This window comes from Pangasianodon hypophthalmus, chromosome 5, assembly GCF_027358585.1.
Source record: "Pangasianodon hypophthalmus isolate fPanHyp1 chromosome 5, fPanHyp1.pri, whole genome shotgun sequence".
Lineage (NCBI taxonomy): Eukaryota > Metazoa > Chordata > Actinopteri > Siluriformes > Pangasiidae > Pangasianodon > Pangasianodon hypophthalmus.
In genome coordinates this window covers 20,546,243-20,567,574 of record NC_069714.1, presented here as the reverse complement: position 1 = coordinate 20,567,574, position 21,332 = coordinate 20,546,243, and the positions used below count along the sequence as shown (strand labels likewise).

At 37.2% G+C, this 21,332-nt stretch overlaps 1 protein-coding gene across 1 annotated transcript; it reads right to left on the bottom strand.

The window, feature by feature from the left end:
- Nucleotides 1-510: 510 nt before the first annotated feature.
- tmem237a (transmembrane protein 237a) lies at nt 511-11,575 on the bottom strand. The gene is given in 16 exon segments (XM_026913206.3): nt 511-1,065; nt 1,141-1,262; nt 1,478-1,565; nt 1,648-1,721; nt 2,763-2,954; nt 3,148-3,265; nt 3,514-3,671; nt 3,850-3,943; nt 4,020-4,157; nt 4,302-4,373; nt 5,191-5,204; nt 5,811-5,833; nt 6,512-6,591; nt 6,594-6,625; nt 9,889-9,969; nt 11,502-11,575. Coding segments are annotated over 16 exon segments (1,368 nt in total). The 5' UTR covers nt 11,516-11,575; the 3' UTR covers nt 511-997.
- Between the last annotated feature and the right edge of the window lie 9,757 nt (nt 11,576-21,332).

Below are 21,332 nucleotides of genomic sequence, written 5' to 3'. Positions count from 1 at the left end.
CAGTTCGGAAATAAAACAAAAGCTCTAACGGCTCGAATAAATTAATATAAGAAGGTTGATAGTTGTCCCGCTCTTAAAATCCTGAAAAGGGCGTGGGGAGGAAGCCATGGCGGCTTAGTGATTAGCACGTTCGCCTTGTCTCTGTAGGGTTAAAGGGTCTCCATGTTCTCCCCATGCTTCAGGGGTTAGCTCCAGGCACTCTGGTTTTCACCCCCACTCCCAGCCCATGTCTCTCTAAAAGTCATTGACCTGTGTGTGTGAGATTGTGGCCTGAGATGGATTTTTACAAAGTGGGAAAAAAAACAACCTGTTCTATCACTTTCATATTTTTCTCTATTTTATTCTGCCACATAATTACCTATTTTGAAAACTTTTGAAATATCACTCCTGGTGACAACTGCAATTTATATTCACATTTTCTTTCATTCATTCATTCATTTGTTTGTTTGACTGATGCTTTTACAAGTGAGGTGGAATAGCATTCAAGCAAAGATTCATCTGATGAAAAAATAGCTAAACATATGGCCTTTATTCATAATCAAGTGAAATTTGTGAATACATCTCTTGGTCACATTTGTCAGACCTGCTTATGAGTACTACTAAACCATTAAGCAGCCAAAACATTTAAAATGGATATACTGATTATAATGTAATGTATTAATACAGTATACAAAACAGACAAATACCAATATAAATAGCCTAATTTGTGTAACAAATCTTGTTTTGCTAACCTTAAATTTATCAATTAACATATATTAAGTTATTCATTCATCATTAGCAGGACTGCTTTATTCTGGTCAGGGTTTGCAGGGCTGCTGGGTTTTGTTACTCCCTCATTTTCCCAGTTTTAGCCTGTGCTGTTAGTGTGTGTCTGTTTTCTAATAAAAGAGCTTTGTTTTTACAAAGCTTCATTGTCAGCCTTCTTCCTTGCCGATGCCACAATATTTTATGCTTCAGAATCACTGAGTCCAGTTGTCCTGATAAGTGTCTGAGATTTTCAGGAGGGGATTTCTGATTTCTCCTTGTATTCGAGATAGTCATCTACCTCCATAGATATTAAGAACTCTGTGGAACGTGAGAATATGATGTTAGTGTAAGATTATTTTTACCAAGAAACTTCCTCCACACCCACACGGATACCTTCTGTGTAGTCCATGTCAGGTCTGGAGGAGATGAAAAACCAGGCCAGTCCAACCAGTAAAGCTACAACCAGATTCACAACAATCCAGGGTTGCAGAATCTGGTGTTCAGAGCCTGGAGGCCTGAAACAAAACAGTAAAAACACCACTGCTGCACATGCTGTACTTTTCTATTTCTGATTAAGCTAGTTATAATTGTGAAATGGGCTATTTGATATTTGTAATACCTTATAGGCAAATTTTGGATAAAGATGTGGGCTAAATAAACAATCAACAAATAAATGCATGATATGAACAAGTTGCTTTTTCATACTAAGGAGTAACTGATACATGCTCACCATAGTGACTCATTGGATATGGGGTACAGGTTGATGCGGTCACTAGTCATCTGCTGACTCAGAGACAAAATAAGAGCTGCAAAGTACACTAGAAACACAGAATACACATTTTCACATAGAAGAGGTCTTCTAGTTCTACTACTACAGGCACTGTTGTCAGGCATGCTTACAGAATGACGCAAGGGCTGCTGGGTCAAGCATGAGGAACCCTCTCAGAGCCATAGAGGCCTTGGCTAGATTCACCCTGCAGAGGAGAGTGTGCTTGTCAGAAAACCTCAACTCCTCATGTCCCACAAACATGCCAGTAGGTAACCTGGCTACTATAATTGCTTCTAGGTGTGAATGTGTGCCCTGTGATGGACTGGTTTCCCACTTAGGGTGTATTCACACCTCACGCCCAGTGTTCCAGATCCACCACAACCCTGCCCGGGATGAAGAAGTTAAAGATGAATGAATGAATCTCATAAATTGTGTAGGTGTATAGTGTCGATTGCTGACTACGTAACATTCCATCATAGTCATGTGGCAGATGCTTTTATGTGGAGCAACTTACAAAAACTGTAAACAGCTGAAGATGCAAAGATATAAATTACTTGGAGAGTCTGAAAGGATTCATAATCGGGGAGAATAAAGATTAAAGCTGATTTGGATCAGTGCTAGAATTGTCTAGTCTGTAGCTAAAAAGAAAAGTTAAGACGTGAGGACCTGAGTAAGTGTGTAAACAGCAAATACTAGGAAGTTTAGAAAAGCAAATTATACAAAAGAAAGCAATTGATACAGTTAAAAAAAAGTAAGCCATACAAAGAACTGTAATGCCAGAAATCATGTGAAGGGTTAGCTCCTTAGACCTTTGCGGAAGTGATGCTGACATGGGACATTTGAACTGGAGGGGGAAGTTCATCCACTACTGATGAGCCAGGAAGGACACAAAAACCTTAGAGCATGCTGAGAAATCGACATGCCGGGAGCCCTGAATCTGAAGACATGATATTGGTGTGCATGTGACAGGGTATATCTGCATTCATTTAGTAGACGCTTTTACTACAGGTGAGGCAGAATGTAATCAGTGGTTATGGCTTGGTCGCAGGATCAAATCAGAGGACTCCCATAGTCACTGTTGAGCAAGGCTCTTAAACCTGAACCGCTCAGACTGATGAAATTAAAGTTTGGGCTTGTTTTAATCCCTGGTGGAACACAAAGCAATGGTAATTTAGTACAGGCAGTCTAGATACCCTAATATTCTAGGTCCTACTATATGATCATGTCTGATATTAAGCACACACACCTGTCGAAGGCAGACACAGAGCTAATAGCCAGCAGGAAGTACAGTAGAGACTGGGTGGGGTATGCTAAGCTGTGGTATTGCTGTAACAGGTTTGACAGTGTTTTCAGCTGCTCTCCAGCCAAGACATAAATAACAATGATGTTCCATACAGCATAGCCTGCCAAAAACCCATGACAGAAGAGTCCGACGATCCTAAAGAAAGCAAGCAGAAAAACCCAACACGATGCATGACGGTAAACTCAGTAGCTGTGTTGAAATTTGCCAAGAATTTTAAAAGGCTTGAGATTTAATTCCCATGACTACGAATCACTGACTTATCTAAATGTTTATAGATGAGATTAGAGATTTAACAGATAATACTGTGGCTTCCTGCTTCTTCTCTTACCTGAAGCCGCCGTGAACTCTTAAGGCAACATCTCGTGTGCTCCACATGGATCTGACCTCCATGAACTCTTCCACCTGCTCATGGCCCAGGTCCAGCCGATCTGTTGCCTGAAACCGACCTGAAAGAAAAACATTCCCTGAGACATACTAGACATGCCTCACTTTTGACTGCCTACTCAAAATAATTACTTTTTTCCAGGTAAGATGTTTCGAAGCAGGAAAAAAAACATCATGACTAATGAAGAAATGATGCATTCTACATCATAATAATTTTGCATATAAGCAATTCTCACTTCCTTATGTTTTAACCAACAAATCAATGAGCTGTACATTGTAGTGATTTATTTTTAATGAATGAAGAACTCACGGTTTCTCTCCACAAACACTTTACTGAGAGACTGATTGTGACCCAGAGGGGCGGAAAACAGAGAACGATGAGAGATAGGAGTATGTGCATCAGTGACAACATCGTCGTCCTCCACTTCCACACTGTTGTTATGCTGATTCTCTGTTATCTTAGACTTCCTACAGAGAGAATATGACTCTATAAGAAAAGGACCACAGTAAAAACACAGTAAAACTGACCACTTGCATTTCATTTTCAGTTCATTCATTTTGTCTTTTATGGAGAAACTTCAGTTCATCAAAGGGAAATCAAATAATTCCACAGATTATTGCTTTTGATTTTTCCTTCCATTCTTACCTCTTCCGCCTAGATTTCCTAGTAACTTCTTCTCTATCTGAGGGTGATGTTTGTGTGTCTCCATTCACAAGGTCTTGCTGCTCACTTTCCATATCTATAAACACAAGTGTAATAAGTATGACCTAAAAAAGTGGGTAACACAGTGCATGGTGTTCACCTAAACTGATTACCGAAGGTATGCGCCATCTTCTTTCTCTTCTTCTTCTTCTGTGGTGGAATGTCCTGAGGCTCAGGGGAAAGAGCATCCTTGCTTTCTGATGGATTACAGCTCACCAACTCTTCCATTTCAACAGCAGGCTCTGTCTCCTCTAGACAGGTCAATCATATTAGCAGAACACAGAAAGACACCCTATAAATATCCAGAAATCCATAGTGACCTGATCAGTAACAATTTTGGCTTGGCTGCTCACTAGCAAAATTATTAAAAATTAATAGATGTGAAATGGTCTTACCCTCCGGCTCTTTCGCTCCATTGATTTCCTTCTTAGCCTTTTTCTTCTTGGGTTTGGTAATCAACATGTCCTCTAGTAAAGGCCAGAAAAATAACTATACTAAAAGTTGCTCTATTTACCTAGTTCCATCTGGATAATAAGGTAAATTTAAGTTAGTAAAATAATTGTGTGGTGGCCTGGGAAAACCTGTTGGATGAACAGGCTGAATTCAGCCAAAATTGAAGGATTCTGCCTACAACATAATTTAAAACCTTAACACATTTACGAAAACATAAATATCACCAAAATTATGTGGAAATGTTATTAAACTTGCCTATGCTTCCTGCAGTGATCACATAAGGAGACAGACAAAAGTGATGGTAAAAACAGTCAGCCTGTCTAAAGATGTCTAAAACCTTATGAGCCATGTGTGTGATTTCTTTGCACAGTGAATGTTACAAAAATGCACTTTATCCTACTCAGTGCAGACTGTAATCAGATAACGGCTGTCAAAATGTCCATGATGTTCCAGCACCACAGTTAGAATCAAATCTTTTAATGCAATCTTGGACGTAAACAGACCAGATTATTATTGTATTTGTGGTAGAGAAACAAAGAGAAATTCACAGTTCAGTTCAGGAAAGCCTGTAGTTTTCAGAAATAGATATAATAGATGTCCAAATTTCATCATGTGAAAGGGTTTCCCAGGAGACCACACTCTTTCAAAGGACCAGGTAAAAATTAATTAGGTAATCAAATGAAATATGAATATGAATAAAACTATGGGAACATATAATGTATTTCAAATGAATCCAGTTCACTTATACATCTTATTAATGTAGTTAATTAAATAAGTTGGCATCTGATATCACTCCTTAGGTACACCAGTGTTACGGATCTGTTTACTCACCCCCAGGTTCTTGACTTCAGCATCATGTTTGCAAAATCATGGCACAAAATAAGAATGAAAAGTCAAGAACTACATCCTTATGAGACTGGCACTTGTGAAGCTTGAACGACCCTGTTGATCACCGTGTCTGCATGCTAGATATGTTTCTCTAAATGATTCTGAGAGACGCAAATGCAAAGTTAGTCATATATAGTTATTTAGAAAATGAGGGTTCTTCAAGAGTACTGTGGATCGTTAAGGGTTCTAGCTTCCTATAGGTTTTTACTTTGAAGCTTTTCTATTGGGGAATCCCTCAATTCTACAAATGAAGGGTTCATCAGTGGACAAACTGAAAAACACCCCAGGATTAAACCAACCTTCTCAAAACTTTACTATAACAAACTTCATTCTTAGAAAAAATGTTTCCTCCATTTTTTTTTTTTTTTTTTACTGTTCTAGCTTTCTAAATGGGTTCTCCTAGGAACATTTTCTGCAAAGAAACCCTCTGCTGTAGTGTTTTATATAGAATCTAAAGGACAAATCAAGGAATCCTTAAGCGTACACTATTAATGTTCAGAGCTCATTATTCTATTTGCAGCAAAACAGCAAAACTCTTTGCACCGTTTCCTAAAGAAACTGACCTTGGCATGTGAGACACATCACGCTGAAAATCAAAGCCAAAAAAAGGGGACGTTAGAATATGCATTGTAAAAAAAAAAGAAAGAAAGAAAAATCCAGTAGAAACAAGTTTGGTAGTAATCTGCTGTACATGCTCAATACATTAAAATATACATATAAATATAGCAATATTATCTGTTAAAAATACAGAATTTACATAGTTACAGTAAAACAACACTCAGCAAAACATTCTTCATACCCTCACTGGGGAGATCACAATCCCATCACATAACCGGCTTAAACCTCCAGATGCACATGGTGCAGGAATACATGATGAGATCTCTTACAATATTTGATGATATATGTATATAATACAGCATTAATTTACACCAAAGAAACACAATCTGATTCAGGTAAAGGAGTATCTTTTAAGACAACAGGATTGTATACAGCTTGTTTAAATAATCACCCTCAGTGAAATACTCCAATGAAAAGCTTCTGATAGCTAGTAGTTAGCAGCAACATCTGTGCCTAATTTAGTACAAAATCAACATTTTGCATGAAATATTTCCCAACACAGATCACATGCTACTTGTATCAGGAACAGAAACTAATCCACAGCCCACAAGAAGCCTCAAACAAACTTAAGCCTCAAGAGTGTCACTATGTACAGTAATATCTGTTGCTGTATAATCTGTAATTGAGTGTAGAGAGTGTAACTTACTGCCTGTTTTCTTCCCATTGTGCTCAGACTGGACTCATTGGACTCGTGGTGCTGGAGTGTGTGAAGAGAGGAGGTTAGCCTTCTAATCCTGTGCTAAATCCACAAGACGTGCATCTGCCAATGAGAGAATTACAGGGACACAGATCAATGTGTGTCCTGAGAACATGCTGAAATATACATACACACACAAGCATACAGGCATAACACACTCGCATGAGTGTGTGTGTGTGTGTGTGTGTGTGCAAATCACACAAACACACAAAGTCAGGCATAATGCACACGAGCACATACAACAAGTATATATTGGGTTTTTCTTAGCAACTATAATGTATAAAACTAGCTGTGCATATAAACCTTTATTCTTTATAAAAAAAAAAAGCAACATAAATCTAATAATGTCACACAAATACCACATCATTACAGTACTGACCATGAAAATGATTACATCAATCTACACATCAACACAATTTTCTTCTTTAATAAACCAATGTCTAAAACAACAGCAACACTCAAACAGACAACAAATCAGACACATAACACTTAATCCAAGGATAAAAAATGTGTTTATCTTCTTTACATAAAAAGATTTTTTTTCAATATGTCAATATGTTTTTCATATTGCATGTGAAGAACTGAACTAATGTACTTTTCTGCTTTCTATGCAGAGGAATGTGTATACTTCGAAAACACTTTCTTAAGAAAAAAATACCTCTGATATCTTTCGTTGTCGTAAGATTAACATTTATATCAATCACAACATATCAATTTTGTGAGTAGAGCTAGATCATTCTTTTTTTATAAGCATTTTTTTTCTGGTCAAGGTCATCAGAACCCTGGAGTGTTGAGGTGGCAATTGTACCTCCTACACCACAAATTCAGCCAAACTGTGTATTATGTTAATGTAAAAAATTAATTTAACCCTGATATACAGGAAGCATATTGCTTTTATCTTTAGGCTACTCTGAACAAGTGAATGTTTTTTTTCAATATTAGAAAAAAAAAACAGTTGCAGTTGTACTACAAAGGCAGCAACTTATGTAGACCCTGATTGAACAGAGTGTGTTTCGTGGGACATTATATACATGCAATTTGTGAGTACAAACACATGTGCCTTCACTGTATCCTGCTGGTAGGGTTGCATGCCAGGTTTCATGTGTCTCTTGGGATCATGCCTCGCTTTCATCAATAATTCCCCCATACTTCACCCTTATGGTGAATCGGAGCAGAGGCATTTCACAAATTTCTGGACCCTGGTCAAATGCAGACTTTATGCATCATCTTCCCAACTCTTTTATTCAAGGCCCTTGAAATCCTCCTCCAACTAAGGGCCTTGGGTAGAGTGTTGCACTATTTCCCCTTCAATTACACCCCAAAACATGAGTGTGTGAGTGATTGATTGAGTTACAAGCCAACGCTATTAGTTATTCCACATGTAATAAAACATTTTAGACACTCTGATTCACCAACACTAGATGTGTAGCTTGGAACAGCTGATAACAGAAAGAAATCCATTGAAAGTTCCTTCTCTTTATTCTGACCTTAAGGCATGCACAAACAATTTTTTTTTGTTATTCTAAATCTACAGATCATTTTAACTCCCATTTCTCTTGCCTTTGAGGGAATCTATGCATGTGTGAATGTGTTTGTGTGTCAGGGTTCATCAAGGCCGATCCAGCTGGCTGGTATCTAGTGTTGTTCCACTTGAGCATGCTGAACAGCTGCAAGAAGATCCACGCAAGCATCCTGCAGCCAGTTGTTCACAATCACACAGTCAAAAAACTGACTGTACTGAGCCTCCATGATCCTACCTGACACTTACTGACCAAATCCTCAATCTGGGTCAGATAATGTAGATGGAGAGTGTTAAAGTGCGTAGAAAAGAAGTAACTGGAAGCTTATACAAAATCTCACAACAAACAAAGCATAGATGACTAAGCAATGTCAGATTTGATTATATAGCCTGAGCTTGTCTAACATACAAACAGGATAAGGAATAAAACACAATAGGATGTACTGTTATAGGATGGAGTACAGGTGCACTACTGCCACCCCAAAGTTGATTATTTTCCAATAGCAGCATGTCCTGAACAACATTGTACTTCTTCTCCATCTATAGTTACATGTCATGTCGTGGAACATCCACAATCCAAGTTAGTTCCTGTTATCACTTATCATAACAGCTATAAACAGGAGTTTCCTCTCCAGCCTCTCTTTTTCTCTCTTATTTAAGTTAAGTCATGTTACCAAGAAGTGCAAAGACCAATGTCTTGAAGGCTTTAGAGTGTTGGAAAGTTACAGCTCTACCTCTGACTGTAACAAAGCACTGACATTGGAGACTCCTTCCATAAATGTTAAACAAACATCTACTCACTAAAAGCTTCACCATATCAATGATCACACATGCCTTTTTAATTCATTTATGAGGAGCATCTGCCGTACAAGTCCTTGTGTTAGCTGTTATTATAGAAACTATAATATATTAGAAAGAGTGCATTAATATATTGTAAATGTTGCAGTTGGAACTATTGTCAGACCTGCTGTTATGGAAAAAGAATCAATACATTCTGACCAATCAGATTGAAGAATTCAACAGATTTGTGGTATAAAATGTTATAAAGCTCAAATTCTTACATTGAAAGTTCTCTTAAAGTAGTTATTTGTAGTAAACTTGGTGTCCCTCCTCGTTAACGTCATGTGTTCAGTGATTGGAGGTTTGACCTAGATGATATAAGGCTTCAGATCCTTATTTCTCACTACATGAAGACACTGCAAGACAGGATACACTGTCATTCTGTATTTTCTCTATGTTTAGCAAAGATGAATCATATACTCAAAGGAGGTTTGATATCAGTGATACAGGTCTTTCTGCTGTCCAATATATCTCGTACGGAGTCGATGCAGGTGCTGTACAGGTGACCTTTATGCTTGCTGTATAAATCTGCATTGATTAAACGTTTACACACTGGTTCATGTACTCAAACTGCACAACAATCACCTATAATACTCAAATTCATTGACAAAGTACATCATGTCATGTAATGCTGAGTTAAAATATATAGAAAATGTATGTAGAAAAACATGGATATGTATCAGACTTAACACTAACTTGTGGTTAACCATCATGAATTCAAACAGCACTTTGGTGATAAGTGGAATAGTAATATTCCTGTCTATTGAACGCACCGCTACTAGATAGCCTTGTAGTGTCTGTGGCAGATGAAAACAGCATCAGTTAAGGTCTACCACTACTGTGCACACATATTAGAGTTTTAAATCTCTATAGAACATAACATTCAAAACTTAAGTAAGCCAGAAATCTGTTCCTGTACTTAAAATTATTATTCAACTGAATAATACTCAATACAAGATGTACTTACAATGTACTGCTCCCTGAAAAGTGCTGGGGCTGATACTGATCAGACACATGCATAATTATTTCACCACTACTCCTGATAGACCTGAGGCAAACAAGGTAAAAATAAGACACAGAAAAACATAATCTGTAATTATACATGTGCAAGCTGTATTTATATTTATCATGTTGAATGCTCTATCAGCCTAGAGCAATTTGCTTAAATTGTCATGAGTCAGTTCATGATATAATCTCACAAAGAATGCCACATTCCCACTTTGTGTTTTTATAAGTGGATTGAATGCTCACGGCACACAACATAGCCTACTAATTATGTGTGATCACACTGCAAGAAGATACATGTTTAATGGGTTGGAAAATGAGTTTCTCTAGAAAATCCTATCTTTGTAATTTCTGTCTTTGAAAAATCGCTATGTTGCGGGAGAATTACACTGTGTATTAGAACCTATTCCTAGAATAAACTCAATGGACATATGCTACATTTTTGCGCTGGGTTGCTTTCCGCTTACTGCACTGATACATCATCATATTATTGCACTGTACAACTGTACAACTGTAGTTGCTCTGTTTATCCCAGCTATTTTGCTGCATATCCGTGGTTCCATACCTGCTGTTTTGCACCATTTGCTTTATGTATTACGCTAATCATTTATCTTCCCTGGGGTTAATATTCCAGTATTACGCAGACACACATCATTTCACAGCATTCAGAAGACTTGTGTATATAAGGCAAGATTCACTTTGTACTTTTATACTGTTAAAACTCCAGTATTGCACTGACACTTTCACGTCACTCAGAGGACACAAGTCTATTATATCCTATCCTATTATATCCTATACTATATTTTATAATTTTGTTTACTGAATATGCTTATGTTTATTTTTAGTATTCTGAATACTCATGCTTGTACACTCTAGCTTTTGGATTGCTGCTATAGTCTGTGAATGTCCCTCTGGGATCAATCAATCAGTCTATCTATCTATCTATCTATTTATTTATCAAGACTGCATCTGCTTTGTCCTTATTAACAGTTAAAACTTTTTGGCTCAGTATCTATATTTTGAATCTCAAGGTTCAATTTCAAGCTTTCTCACTGAGTTAAACCATCATGTGTCAATAGCACTAACTGTGCTAGCATGATAAAAGAAGGTCTCTATTTTAAAAATTTAAAAATATGTCAGTTAAAATGGAGAATCATTTAAATCATTCACTATGCATTCCAGTGTAAAAGACTTCCTTATGTCTGCTATGTTCACCCCCCTCTGGACCAGAACCATGCAGGGCAAGTTCATGATATGTACGTAAAGGTTTCCAGTCTGCCAGGTCATGTTTAATGTCTCATAGAAGTAAATCTCATCTACTAGACTTCTGTTTAAGCTTGAGGATATTTTACCACCCTGTCCAGTTTCAGAGAATTATTTCTCTTAAGACAGGTATTATATATCTTTCAAATGTGCCTCATATGGACTGTGCACAAAATCAGAACTGCCAGTGAGTAATAACTCAAAACATGTCTGTCAGTACAGTACATCACTTTTACTTTTGTGGCTATAATTCAATATTAAAAAATAAATACTTCATCACATAGCAAACAGTTCAGTTAAAATGAAACTTACCAGAGCTTCTTCATCTGCAAAACCAGATATGAATTAAACACTAAATATTTGTCATACACCCTGTTTATAAGCCAACTGAGAACATGCACCAAAATTGGGTCACCACCTGCTTCCATGCCCATATGTTCAATATCTCCTTCTTTCTCTCCTTCGAAGGAAATAAAGACATGTTCTTCAGATATGATCATATGACAGTCATGTATTTTAGAAGAATATTAAAAGCACATTTATTGGACTCTTGGAAAGAAAAAAAGCAACTCACTGATAAATACCAACATCAGCTGGATGCAATAAAAACCAATACAAAAATTTCGGCTGCACAGGTTAATTCTATCACTGAGTTCAGTTTTTTGTTACTTAGCTTCCTTCATGTGTGATTAGCAAGGTGAGAGAACATAGCAGTCTACTTGAGTGCAGTCCTAGAGAAGGGGGAGTCATGAGCAGTTTGGTGATTTCCCTGGTCAAACACACAACAGGGAATCAAAAAAGTGTGCAATACTGTGGCAGTCCAGGATCAGAGCTGTTTAGGAAGCTAGTATCAATGGGCTAGCAAGGCTAAGATTTCAAAAATTATAATAAGGTTTCATTTTTTGGGATACATATCAGATTATTTGCTGATTACTTTGGGCTTTTGTGGAAAGAAGCTCAATGCCACCACCATCAGTAGTCAGAAGCAATCAGATTATTTGCTGATTATTTTGGGCTTTTGTGGAAAGAAGCTCAGTGCCACCACCATCAGTAGACAGAAGCAAAATACACAGAATGAGGCCTGGGCTGATCTCTTTCTAGCCCAGACTGTAGATTCATGCCACCTATCAGTGACAGTTGTGTCAGCTGATTACACAGAGTGAAATGGTTTGGGATGATATTTTTCAGTCAGTGTCACTGACGTATCCATAACGTTATCAGCAATAACTGAGAAAGCGCATCTGAAATACAGTCACAGGTAATGAACATAAGGTGGCTTATACACCCTAGGGAGAGAAGCAGCGTGCTTTATTCGTTATTAAACTTACACCAGCTTACAAAAATATAATGGAGATGATGCCTATGCTATACTCTTAGAAGAAAAGTGTTTCTCAATGATTTTTAGGATAGATATTAACTATCCAAAGAACTATACAGTTCTGTCTGGAACCCTCCGTGATAGGGAAACACTCGATAGCGTTCTAAGAGTGTACATCTGACATACAGATGAATCTATGATTGGATCGGAAGGTAAGTAATGATGAAAACACATGTGTAATGATGAAAACAATGATGTGTGAAGCAATAGGCAACATGAATCAGACGGAGTTCTGTGGCAATGACATGCGGCCACACTGCCTAGAAGTGAAAATTATAATGACTAGTTACAAATTTACAATGTAAAAGAGCAGGACAAAAAGATTGACAAAGGTGAGTGGACTTTATAAGAGTACACAGAGGTTGTGTTCATGGAAAAAAATTATACTGGGAAATAAAAAACAATAATAAAATCCCTGCTAAATCTAAGCAGCAAAAAGGCCCATGAGAATTATAAGTCATCAGATCTCAGGAAAAGGAGGAAGCCCAGTTTCACTTATTGCTTTATCTTTAACTTTCTCTTCCTGCTGGAGAGGCAGACTATTGTTCCACACTTAACATTACAAAGGCCATTGCTTTTATGTTGTTTTCTCTCTGGCTGGATTGAGACTTGCAGTGAGACGTCTGTGATGCAAATAACTCCTTCATGCAGAATCCAACACTAAAACACTAAATAATTTATTCACATTTGGCAATCTTGACATGTCATGTGTGATGTGGGTTGTTCTAGCACATTTGGGACAGATCCACCTCCACAAGGAGACTCAGGAGCCTGGGCATTTTCCTCCACACTGTCTGTCATTCTGTCTGTTTCAACCACTATATCATGGTCCAGATCACACTTGGTATTAATGCTGTGCTACATACTATTAGACACAGCGACTTGAACTCATCACTGCTGTGCTGTTTGGTCTGCTTATGGTCAGTAGATTGGAAGCTTGATCTTTTAGTGGTCATGGTCATGGTCTGAAGAAACAGACATCTGGAAGGTGCAGTCCATTTTATCTAATGAGTTGATGATTTAAGTGAGAAAATATCACAGGTTAGACCAGATTCAGAGACACTTTTAACAATATAGAAATAACCTTAAAACCATTTCACTGAATGAGCAAAGGTGTTTAGCTGAACGGTTAACATTTCATCAGTACATAAAGGTCACAAAGATAAAACAGTCAATAAGTGTTCAAAAGCAGCCTTGACAGAAGTAAATCTATCAACACTGCCCCAGCACACTTGCCCTTTACCCACTGAGACAGCTGGGTTGGATTGGGTCAGGCCTCCTGAGACATGGATATTAGCCAGGAGATTTATACGTAGGCAGTGAGCAGAGTGTGCAGCAGGCCAGAGAAAGTTGATACACTCCCTCCAGGGGGCACTTTTGTCCAAAATTCAGCCTTGGTAAGGCAATCCTCTTATCTAGAGCTTTATATATATACATATACACATATTCAAACAATCATTCACATCTATGGGAAACTTTGCACAGCATTAATATTAATACTGAAAACGATTTGCTGAAATCCTCTCTATAATAACAAAATTAACTGTGTGTTAAACTGTTTTGTTGTTGTGTTTTCTGATTTACTGTTGTGTTTTTTGGTTTGTTAATGTGTTTTGCACTTATGGACCACAGCAAAAAATAAGTATTGAAAAGTAGCTGAGACACTGAAAAGTTTAAAATCTTAAGAATTTACAATCAATAAGAATAGCATCACAGTTAAATATATAGTAATACAGTATACTATATATATAAAATACACTATGTCTAATAACTTTCTAAGCCCAAAGTTCCTTTACAAAAGCTTAAGGGACTTGAAGCTGAGGGTATGAGGAGGGATCGCAGAGAGATGTGAAGGAGCACAGAGAGATGTGCAGGATGGACAACAAAAAGGTAGCACACGGGGGTTTGTATTGGTAACCAGTGTGGAGGAGATATGTACGGATTATATGAGTGTGGTTGAGGACTGAATTTTAAAATAAATAAAACACAACCTGAAATCAAAACTGTGTGATTAACTGTTGTTAATGTCCCTGATTATATTGTGCATAGTTTATCAGTATCAATCAATTAAAATACATAATACTTGTTTATTTGTTTTTTTAAAAGTAATCTTCAGAAAATAGAAATGCCATGACATTTAACTCTAAACATCTTCAGATTTTGGATTATGCCACCATGTACATCTGGGTGAGGAAAAACATCACCCATACTCAGCTATCATATGCTTAGCCTGGACATTATTTCCCATTATGGAATAAGAAAAAAAACTTTATAAATATTGTAGAGGTTAAAAAAAAAAAAAAAAAAAAAGCTGTTTTGATATGTGTGTTGAAATAAAAAAGGAAATATTTTTTAATGGTAACTAACCACTAAATGCTAAATATTTGAATACTCAAGCCAAACCAAATAATTCTTACTCCATGTTTCACAGCTTTAACAAACCTAAAAATGAGGCTCTCTCAGAAGCATGTAGAGCTGCTGAGCCTTTGGGGAGGGAGAGGCCAATGCTCTCATATCACTCAGGATCAGTGCACAGGCCAGAGAAGACAGAGAAGCACTTAACAGGACAAGCTGTGGTTTCCTTGGTGACTAAATTGCTGGTTAACATTGTCTCACTTCCTGAGAGATGCTAGAAGCACATGGAAGATATGGGCTGGGAGAAGACTGTCTGTGCTCCAGGAGATGCTCATACACCTGGAGGAAAAAAAGCACACACGTGTACATGTTTATATGCATTCACCTCCACATACACACACCAGACGATTTGGGAATAAATCTTTCTTTCTTTCTTTCTTTCTTTCTTTCTTAAGTCTTCAGTGAGGAGGCACAGTGACAGTGACAGAAACACAGAGGTCAGAAGTGAAAGATGATAGTGTGTGACTGACTGAGCAGACAGTTGAGCCAGGACTAGCTGAGTAGACTGTGGAGAAGATCATTAATGTCTTTATCTATAGAAAACCTCACCTCCTCCAGGACATTTGCCAGGATCTGAGCCATAGCTAAACACACACACACACACACACACAGAGAGAGAGAAACAGGTTTTCTGATAATGTACACTAAACAGTTATGCCATCTTACTTCAGTGGAGAATCTCACCTGGATACGGTCAATTTGTACCAAACAGCTGCTGCTGTAATCATAAAGACTATCTTGTGCTCATCCCAGCACTCTTATTCACAATACTCTCATACTGAACATCCTTTCAACACACGTAGTACTGTTCGCCTTTACTCTTCTCCACCTGTATACTGTAGTGATTTATAATTCCAGTCTGGTTCCTCGCAATGTTTCCTCCTTGTGCCGTCTCAGGGAGTTTGTCCTTGCTCCAATTGCTTCTGGCTTGCTCATTACGGATCTAAATCTACATCTGGATTTCTATAAAGCTGCTTTATGACAATGGATATTGTTAAAAGTGCTATACAAATATTATGAGCATTTTTTTTGTCTTGCTTCATGATTTCTTGTTCAGTCATATTTATGTTCTTGTCTGTTTTTAATAAAACCATGCCAGCCCTACACTTCTGGTTCAATTAATCATACCTCATGTACCATTCTTTCATCGGCACATTTTCTCTGCAATCTTGTATATATTGTTGTAAAAATGTAAATCAATCTTCTTTTCAAGGACATCCATCATTATGTCCCAGTACTAGGATTATCAGGAAAACTTCCAGACAGTGATCTATTAAGCGATTTTCCTATTCATTTTAACCAATATTATGTTTGCAGACTAACCATTTTTATGAAATTCAAGGTGAGTCATCAGTTCTGCTGCCAACGACTGGCTCAAGAAAGCACTTCAGTTCTCTAAATAGCAAAGAAATAAAAACACAATGAGACACAATGAAACTCAATATTCCTACATAATTGCTTGAAGTGGTGCAGCATAACTAGGTCTCAGTGAACGTCTGGATATTTTACCGAGTTATTTCAATAAAATACAATTTCAAAGTGCTGCCAAATTTCTACTTAATAAAGTGTGACCTTCTTTTCTAAAGGGCTGAGTGGATTTCAGGATAAGGTTTCTTTCAGTTCAGAGGAATCCATCATGTTGTAAATTGAAAACGCTATCCCAGAAAGAGCTCTGTAATGCTAAAAACTTTTATAGTCTCAAATGAAAGGGACAATTCAGTATTCAGTCAGTTTCTCTCTATTAGAGTAATGCACGTCTGGTTTAATCAGACCATGACCAAAGACTGGTCTTATCTAACTGGTACAATATGTATTTGTTGTACCAGTAGGAGATCCAGGCTGCCCAAAGAGGAGAGACTGTGTGGTCACTGGAAGCCCGGTGAGGTCGGTTTTCAATACAGATCTTCCTTAATAAAACAACAAACAAAATTCCAAATTTCTACTAATTCACAGAGGAGCAGAAATTAATAATCATGTTAGGAGAGGGGCATAGCAGCATTTTCTGAAAAATTAGTTGCAGAATGTCACAGGCTTAGGGGCAGACAGGGCTGTTCCTGAACTTTTGGTAGCCCTAAGTGACATTCTACTTGCCCTAACACCCACAGCCACACCAAAAATCCCACCACCTCAATAACACCTTCACAAGGTATTTATAAATATTAACAATATGCCTGCATTCCTATTGGGCCCCCTGGTGGCTCATGTCCTAAGCTAGCTAGAAACGGCCCTGGGCAGTCCAACCGTCCTACTTGTACACACCTTGAAGGTAGTTTTGTGTGCGTAACAACGCAGTACTTCACTACACACTGCATGTGTGCTTATATGTGTTTAGATACTGTTAAAAACATGTATTTACTTGCACTATATGCTTTGGCAATAATGTGATTTGTAATATCTATTGCAAAAAAAGCACTGTTGAGTTGAAAACCGATCTGTGGTCCTTCCAAGAGTCTCCGGAGAGGTAAGAAGAATACATTACTACATTACTAGACATTTACTAGGTGGCAGCAGACACAGAAGATTCCTAACACTGATGTATATATAAAAATAATGGTATATTTGATAGCTAAGTATACCATAGATTTAGGAGACAATCTTATGCTCACCAGAACTAGATGTAGAGTACCATTCCCATTAATAGTCCTTAAAAGACCTTAAAAGATTTTGGGAGCAGTTGTTTAAAATGCATGCATGCTCAATTAAAACCATTTCATTTCTCAAATGCTTAGTATAATATGACAAATGTTAAAGATGTTCAGGCAATGGCACACTTACCTCACACACTCAGTCTTTCTCTCTCAACTCTGGAGCTAACTCCTCAAATCCACACTCAGGAGAGCAGGTGGCACTTACCATCATTTCCTGGTTTCGGGTGATAATTTCACTTCTGTCCTGGTTATCAAGAAGTGTGTGAATTTTCTCTAAGGAATGACTGGAAAGCAGGGTCTAATCCCTTTCTATCCCACTTAATCCTGTGAGCTAGAGACTTGTCCCCTGTGAGTACTTCTACCATACTCACTGCCACTCAGAGCTTCTCTGTGCTTTTAGCATTCCTGAACACCTACACACTCAGGCTAAACACATAATTATAAACAAAAACCCACACATACACACACATGCATACACACTTTTTTCAGATTTTCAGAATGTCTATATCTGCAACTTTGGAGTTAAAATTGAAATTGCATGGAACAGAGAGGTGAGTTACACCATCTTCTAACCCAGGAACTGCACAAGACACAAGATAGACATGACACACATGATACAGAACAATGAACTGATCATGCCAGATACTTTGACTCTGCATGGCAAACAAGCATCCATAAAAAAATTGCAGAATATCAAAATAAAATCACACAAAATTAACTACCAGACTTTTTTTTGTCATATTCCGGTCAGTATAAACACTTTGTCACAGCATTTTAAATTCTTCCACAAGACATATATGAAATACGCTAGAATCTTTTGTCCCCACTTTCCCCCTTATTATCATTTATGAAATAGGAGAGAATACAAATGGAAAAGATTTCTATCAAAGGAGACCTTTAGCTGTACCAAAGTAGTTAGGAACAAACACGTAAATATAAAAACAGTTATCAGTGACACTTTTGTTAAGAAGATTTATTGGTCCAATAATATATTAATTCAGTGAATAAAAAATATCAGTCTAATAAAAATAGATTTAAAATATTACACCAATCTTTCCTATAAGTTATAATAATGACCATAGTGATCAGTTCATTATCACAAAGCCCATCATCACTCTCACTACCAGTGACTATCTCACTGAAAAGAACATGGAAGTTTCCCTTTCTTCTGCATCAGTATTACTCATGTGTCTGTAAGGTGAAGAGAAGAACAATACAAAAATACATTTCTGATGTATACACTGCCAGTTTTTGAACACCCTATATTTTAGCATGGTCTCATTTTAAATACTCTAAAATATGAACATTTTGTAACACATATTTATGTTTTAAAGTTAATACTAGCACAGGTTTACCCTCCAAGTGCTTCTGACTTTAATAAAGCTCTCACATAGAGTCTCCTTTGCATGTAGGAGTGAGCAGTTAACAAGTTCTACAATGATTTAAGTTTATTTATTCAATTGCTACTCTATATAATTTTGTTTGGTTTGTGATAATAATAGTGGTTAGACTGTAATAAAACATAAGAAACTGCAAGTGTTCAAAAACTTGACTAGTGTATCCATCTCAGTATAGGTAAGGAGACAGTTAACAAACATTTAAGAAGCCCAGCTAAGAGACACAGGCAGCTGCTTCATCGGGTCTTTGTGTAACGGCAGGTTTGCATGACCTGAAATGAAATCTTAGATTTCTGGGTATAGTTTTCTTGTGTTTTCATAAAGGTTTGTCATTCAGACTTTTACGTGGAGAACAATTCCTTACTAGATGCATATGAGAATGTTTAGTTATACAGGTGCAGCAGACACGCACACACAGAAACGCATGAAAACATACCTAAATGGCCACTTTAATAGGAACATTTGTACACCAACTGGAGAGTTGAAGATGGAATAAAACCAGGCAGTCTCCTGACTTCTCTCACCAAAAAGGCATTTTGTCCAGCAGAACTTCGGCTCACAGAATTTTTTTTGTTTTTACATCATTCTGTGTAAACTCTAGAGACTGTTGTGTGTAAAAATACCAGGAGATCAGCAGATTCCATGGTCAAAGTCACTGAGATCACCTCCCCACCCCCCATTCTGATGTTTGCTCTGAACATTAACTGAATTAGTATCTGCATGATTTTACACATTGTGTAGCTGCCACATGATTGGCTGATAATTGCATATAATGTCTGGGGTACCGGTGTTCCTATTAAAGTGGCCAATGAGTATATAAGCATGTTTATAGCTAAGCTATATCCAGTAGTCACTCATTACATATAACAGACAATTGCATTAACACATCTAAATACAGATGCACACGTATATCCAAATATAAACAGTGCTCGCTGCTAAACTAAAATTAAATTACATTCTTTTAAAATATCAAAACGACCAGAAAATAAAAACAGTATAACATGAAAACAATTACAACTGTGAACAGTAACAACAGTATTGAGTGCCATGTGTACAGAGGTATTAAGCATGGAGGTCCTCAATGTCATATCACTGACATAGGCACTGAATCTACCAGCACTTTTATACTCAGTAAATACAGGCATCACATCTGAAATCATCTTTCAGGTTGATTACTCTGTGTTGGTCCTGATAGTCATCAGATGTTGGATAATCAGCTGTCAGTTGTTTTTAGGACATGTGAGGCATTACGAAATGCACAGAACACACACCAAATGTGACATTTTTGTTAGCAGTGACCTAATCATTGAATTATTATCTTCCTAAAAGTGATCTGAGGCTTTGTTCCTCTTTGGCCTCTATAAAACATTACACCTGTAACTAGTTTTCATAGTCTAGAATGATATATTTCTTCTTTTTTACACCAGTGTAAAAAATGTACATTATTTGTTACTCCTTCTAGTTACATTCTATACAGTGCCAGTTAATAAAAATATACATTTTCTAATAAATAAGTCTGTGTTTTAGCATACAAAATAGAGTATATTCTAACAATTTTAGGTCAGTGAGCAATAATGACTGTTTTAAAACAGCTAAAAAAATTCCTAATTTATCCAAATTGATAATTGCAGGCCAGATACAAATGTAGGGGAGAACCAGCAAAACTGTAAACATTTGAGTTTGTCTTGACTTAAATTGCTCAATGTTGATTTAAATTAAAGACTTCATACTTCCCAAGCAACATTCTTTTATCATCTGCCAGGTTACAGATGGCATCAGCAAGTACAGTACAATTTCAATGAAACCAGAAGAAGTGCCTTGTTACTATACCGGCAAAGTGGCACAACTGTAATGTTACATGGATCGATTGTAACACCACTCAAAAACACCGTAAACTTAGATATGCATCATAAAAATCACTGTTAAATCATTCTTTACTCTGTATGATAAGTCTTGGAGAGTAGCTTGGAAAATGTTAAGTAGTTACAAAGGATTACGTAATTAAAAAACATGTACAAAGCAATCACCCAATGACTGATAATGCAGAGCTCATAAAGACATAATTATTTCTCCATTTCTTTTTGTTAGCCTCTATCATAGTAGTCATGATTACCATGGTATGGTAGGGTATATGGTTACTACAGTTTAACCATAAATCTACGGGTTACACAGGATGACATCTTTATGAGCTTAGCATCAACTGCATTTTATTCTAACGAGGCCAGGAATAAGTGTGTGTGTGTGTTTTCTGTCTCAGTGCAGTGACCTTTCGCTAAACTTAACAGTCTGGAAGCCTTTAAAGCAG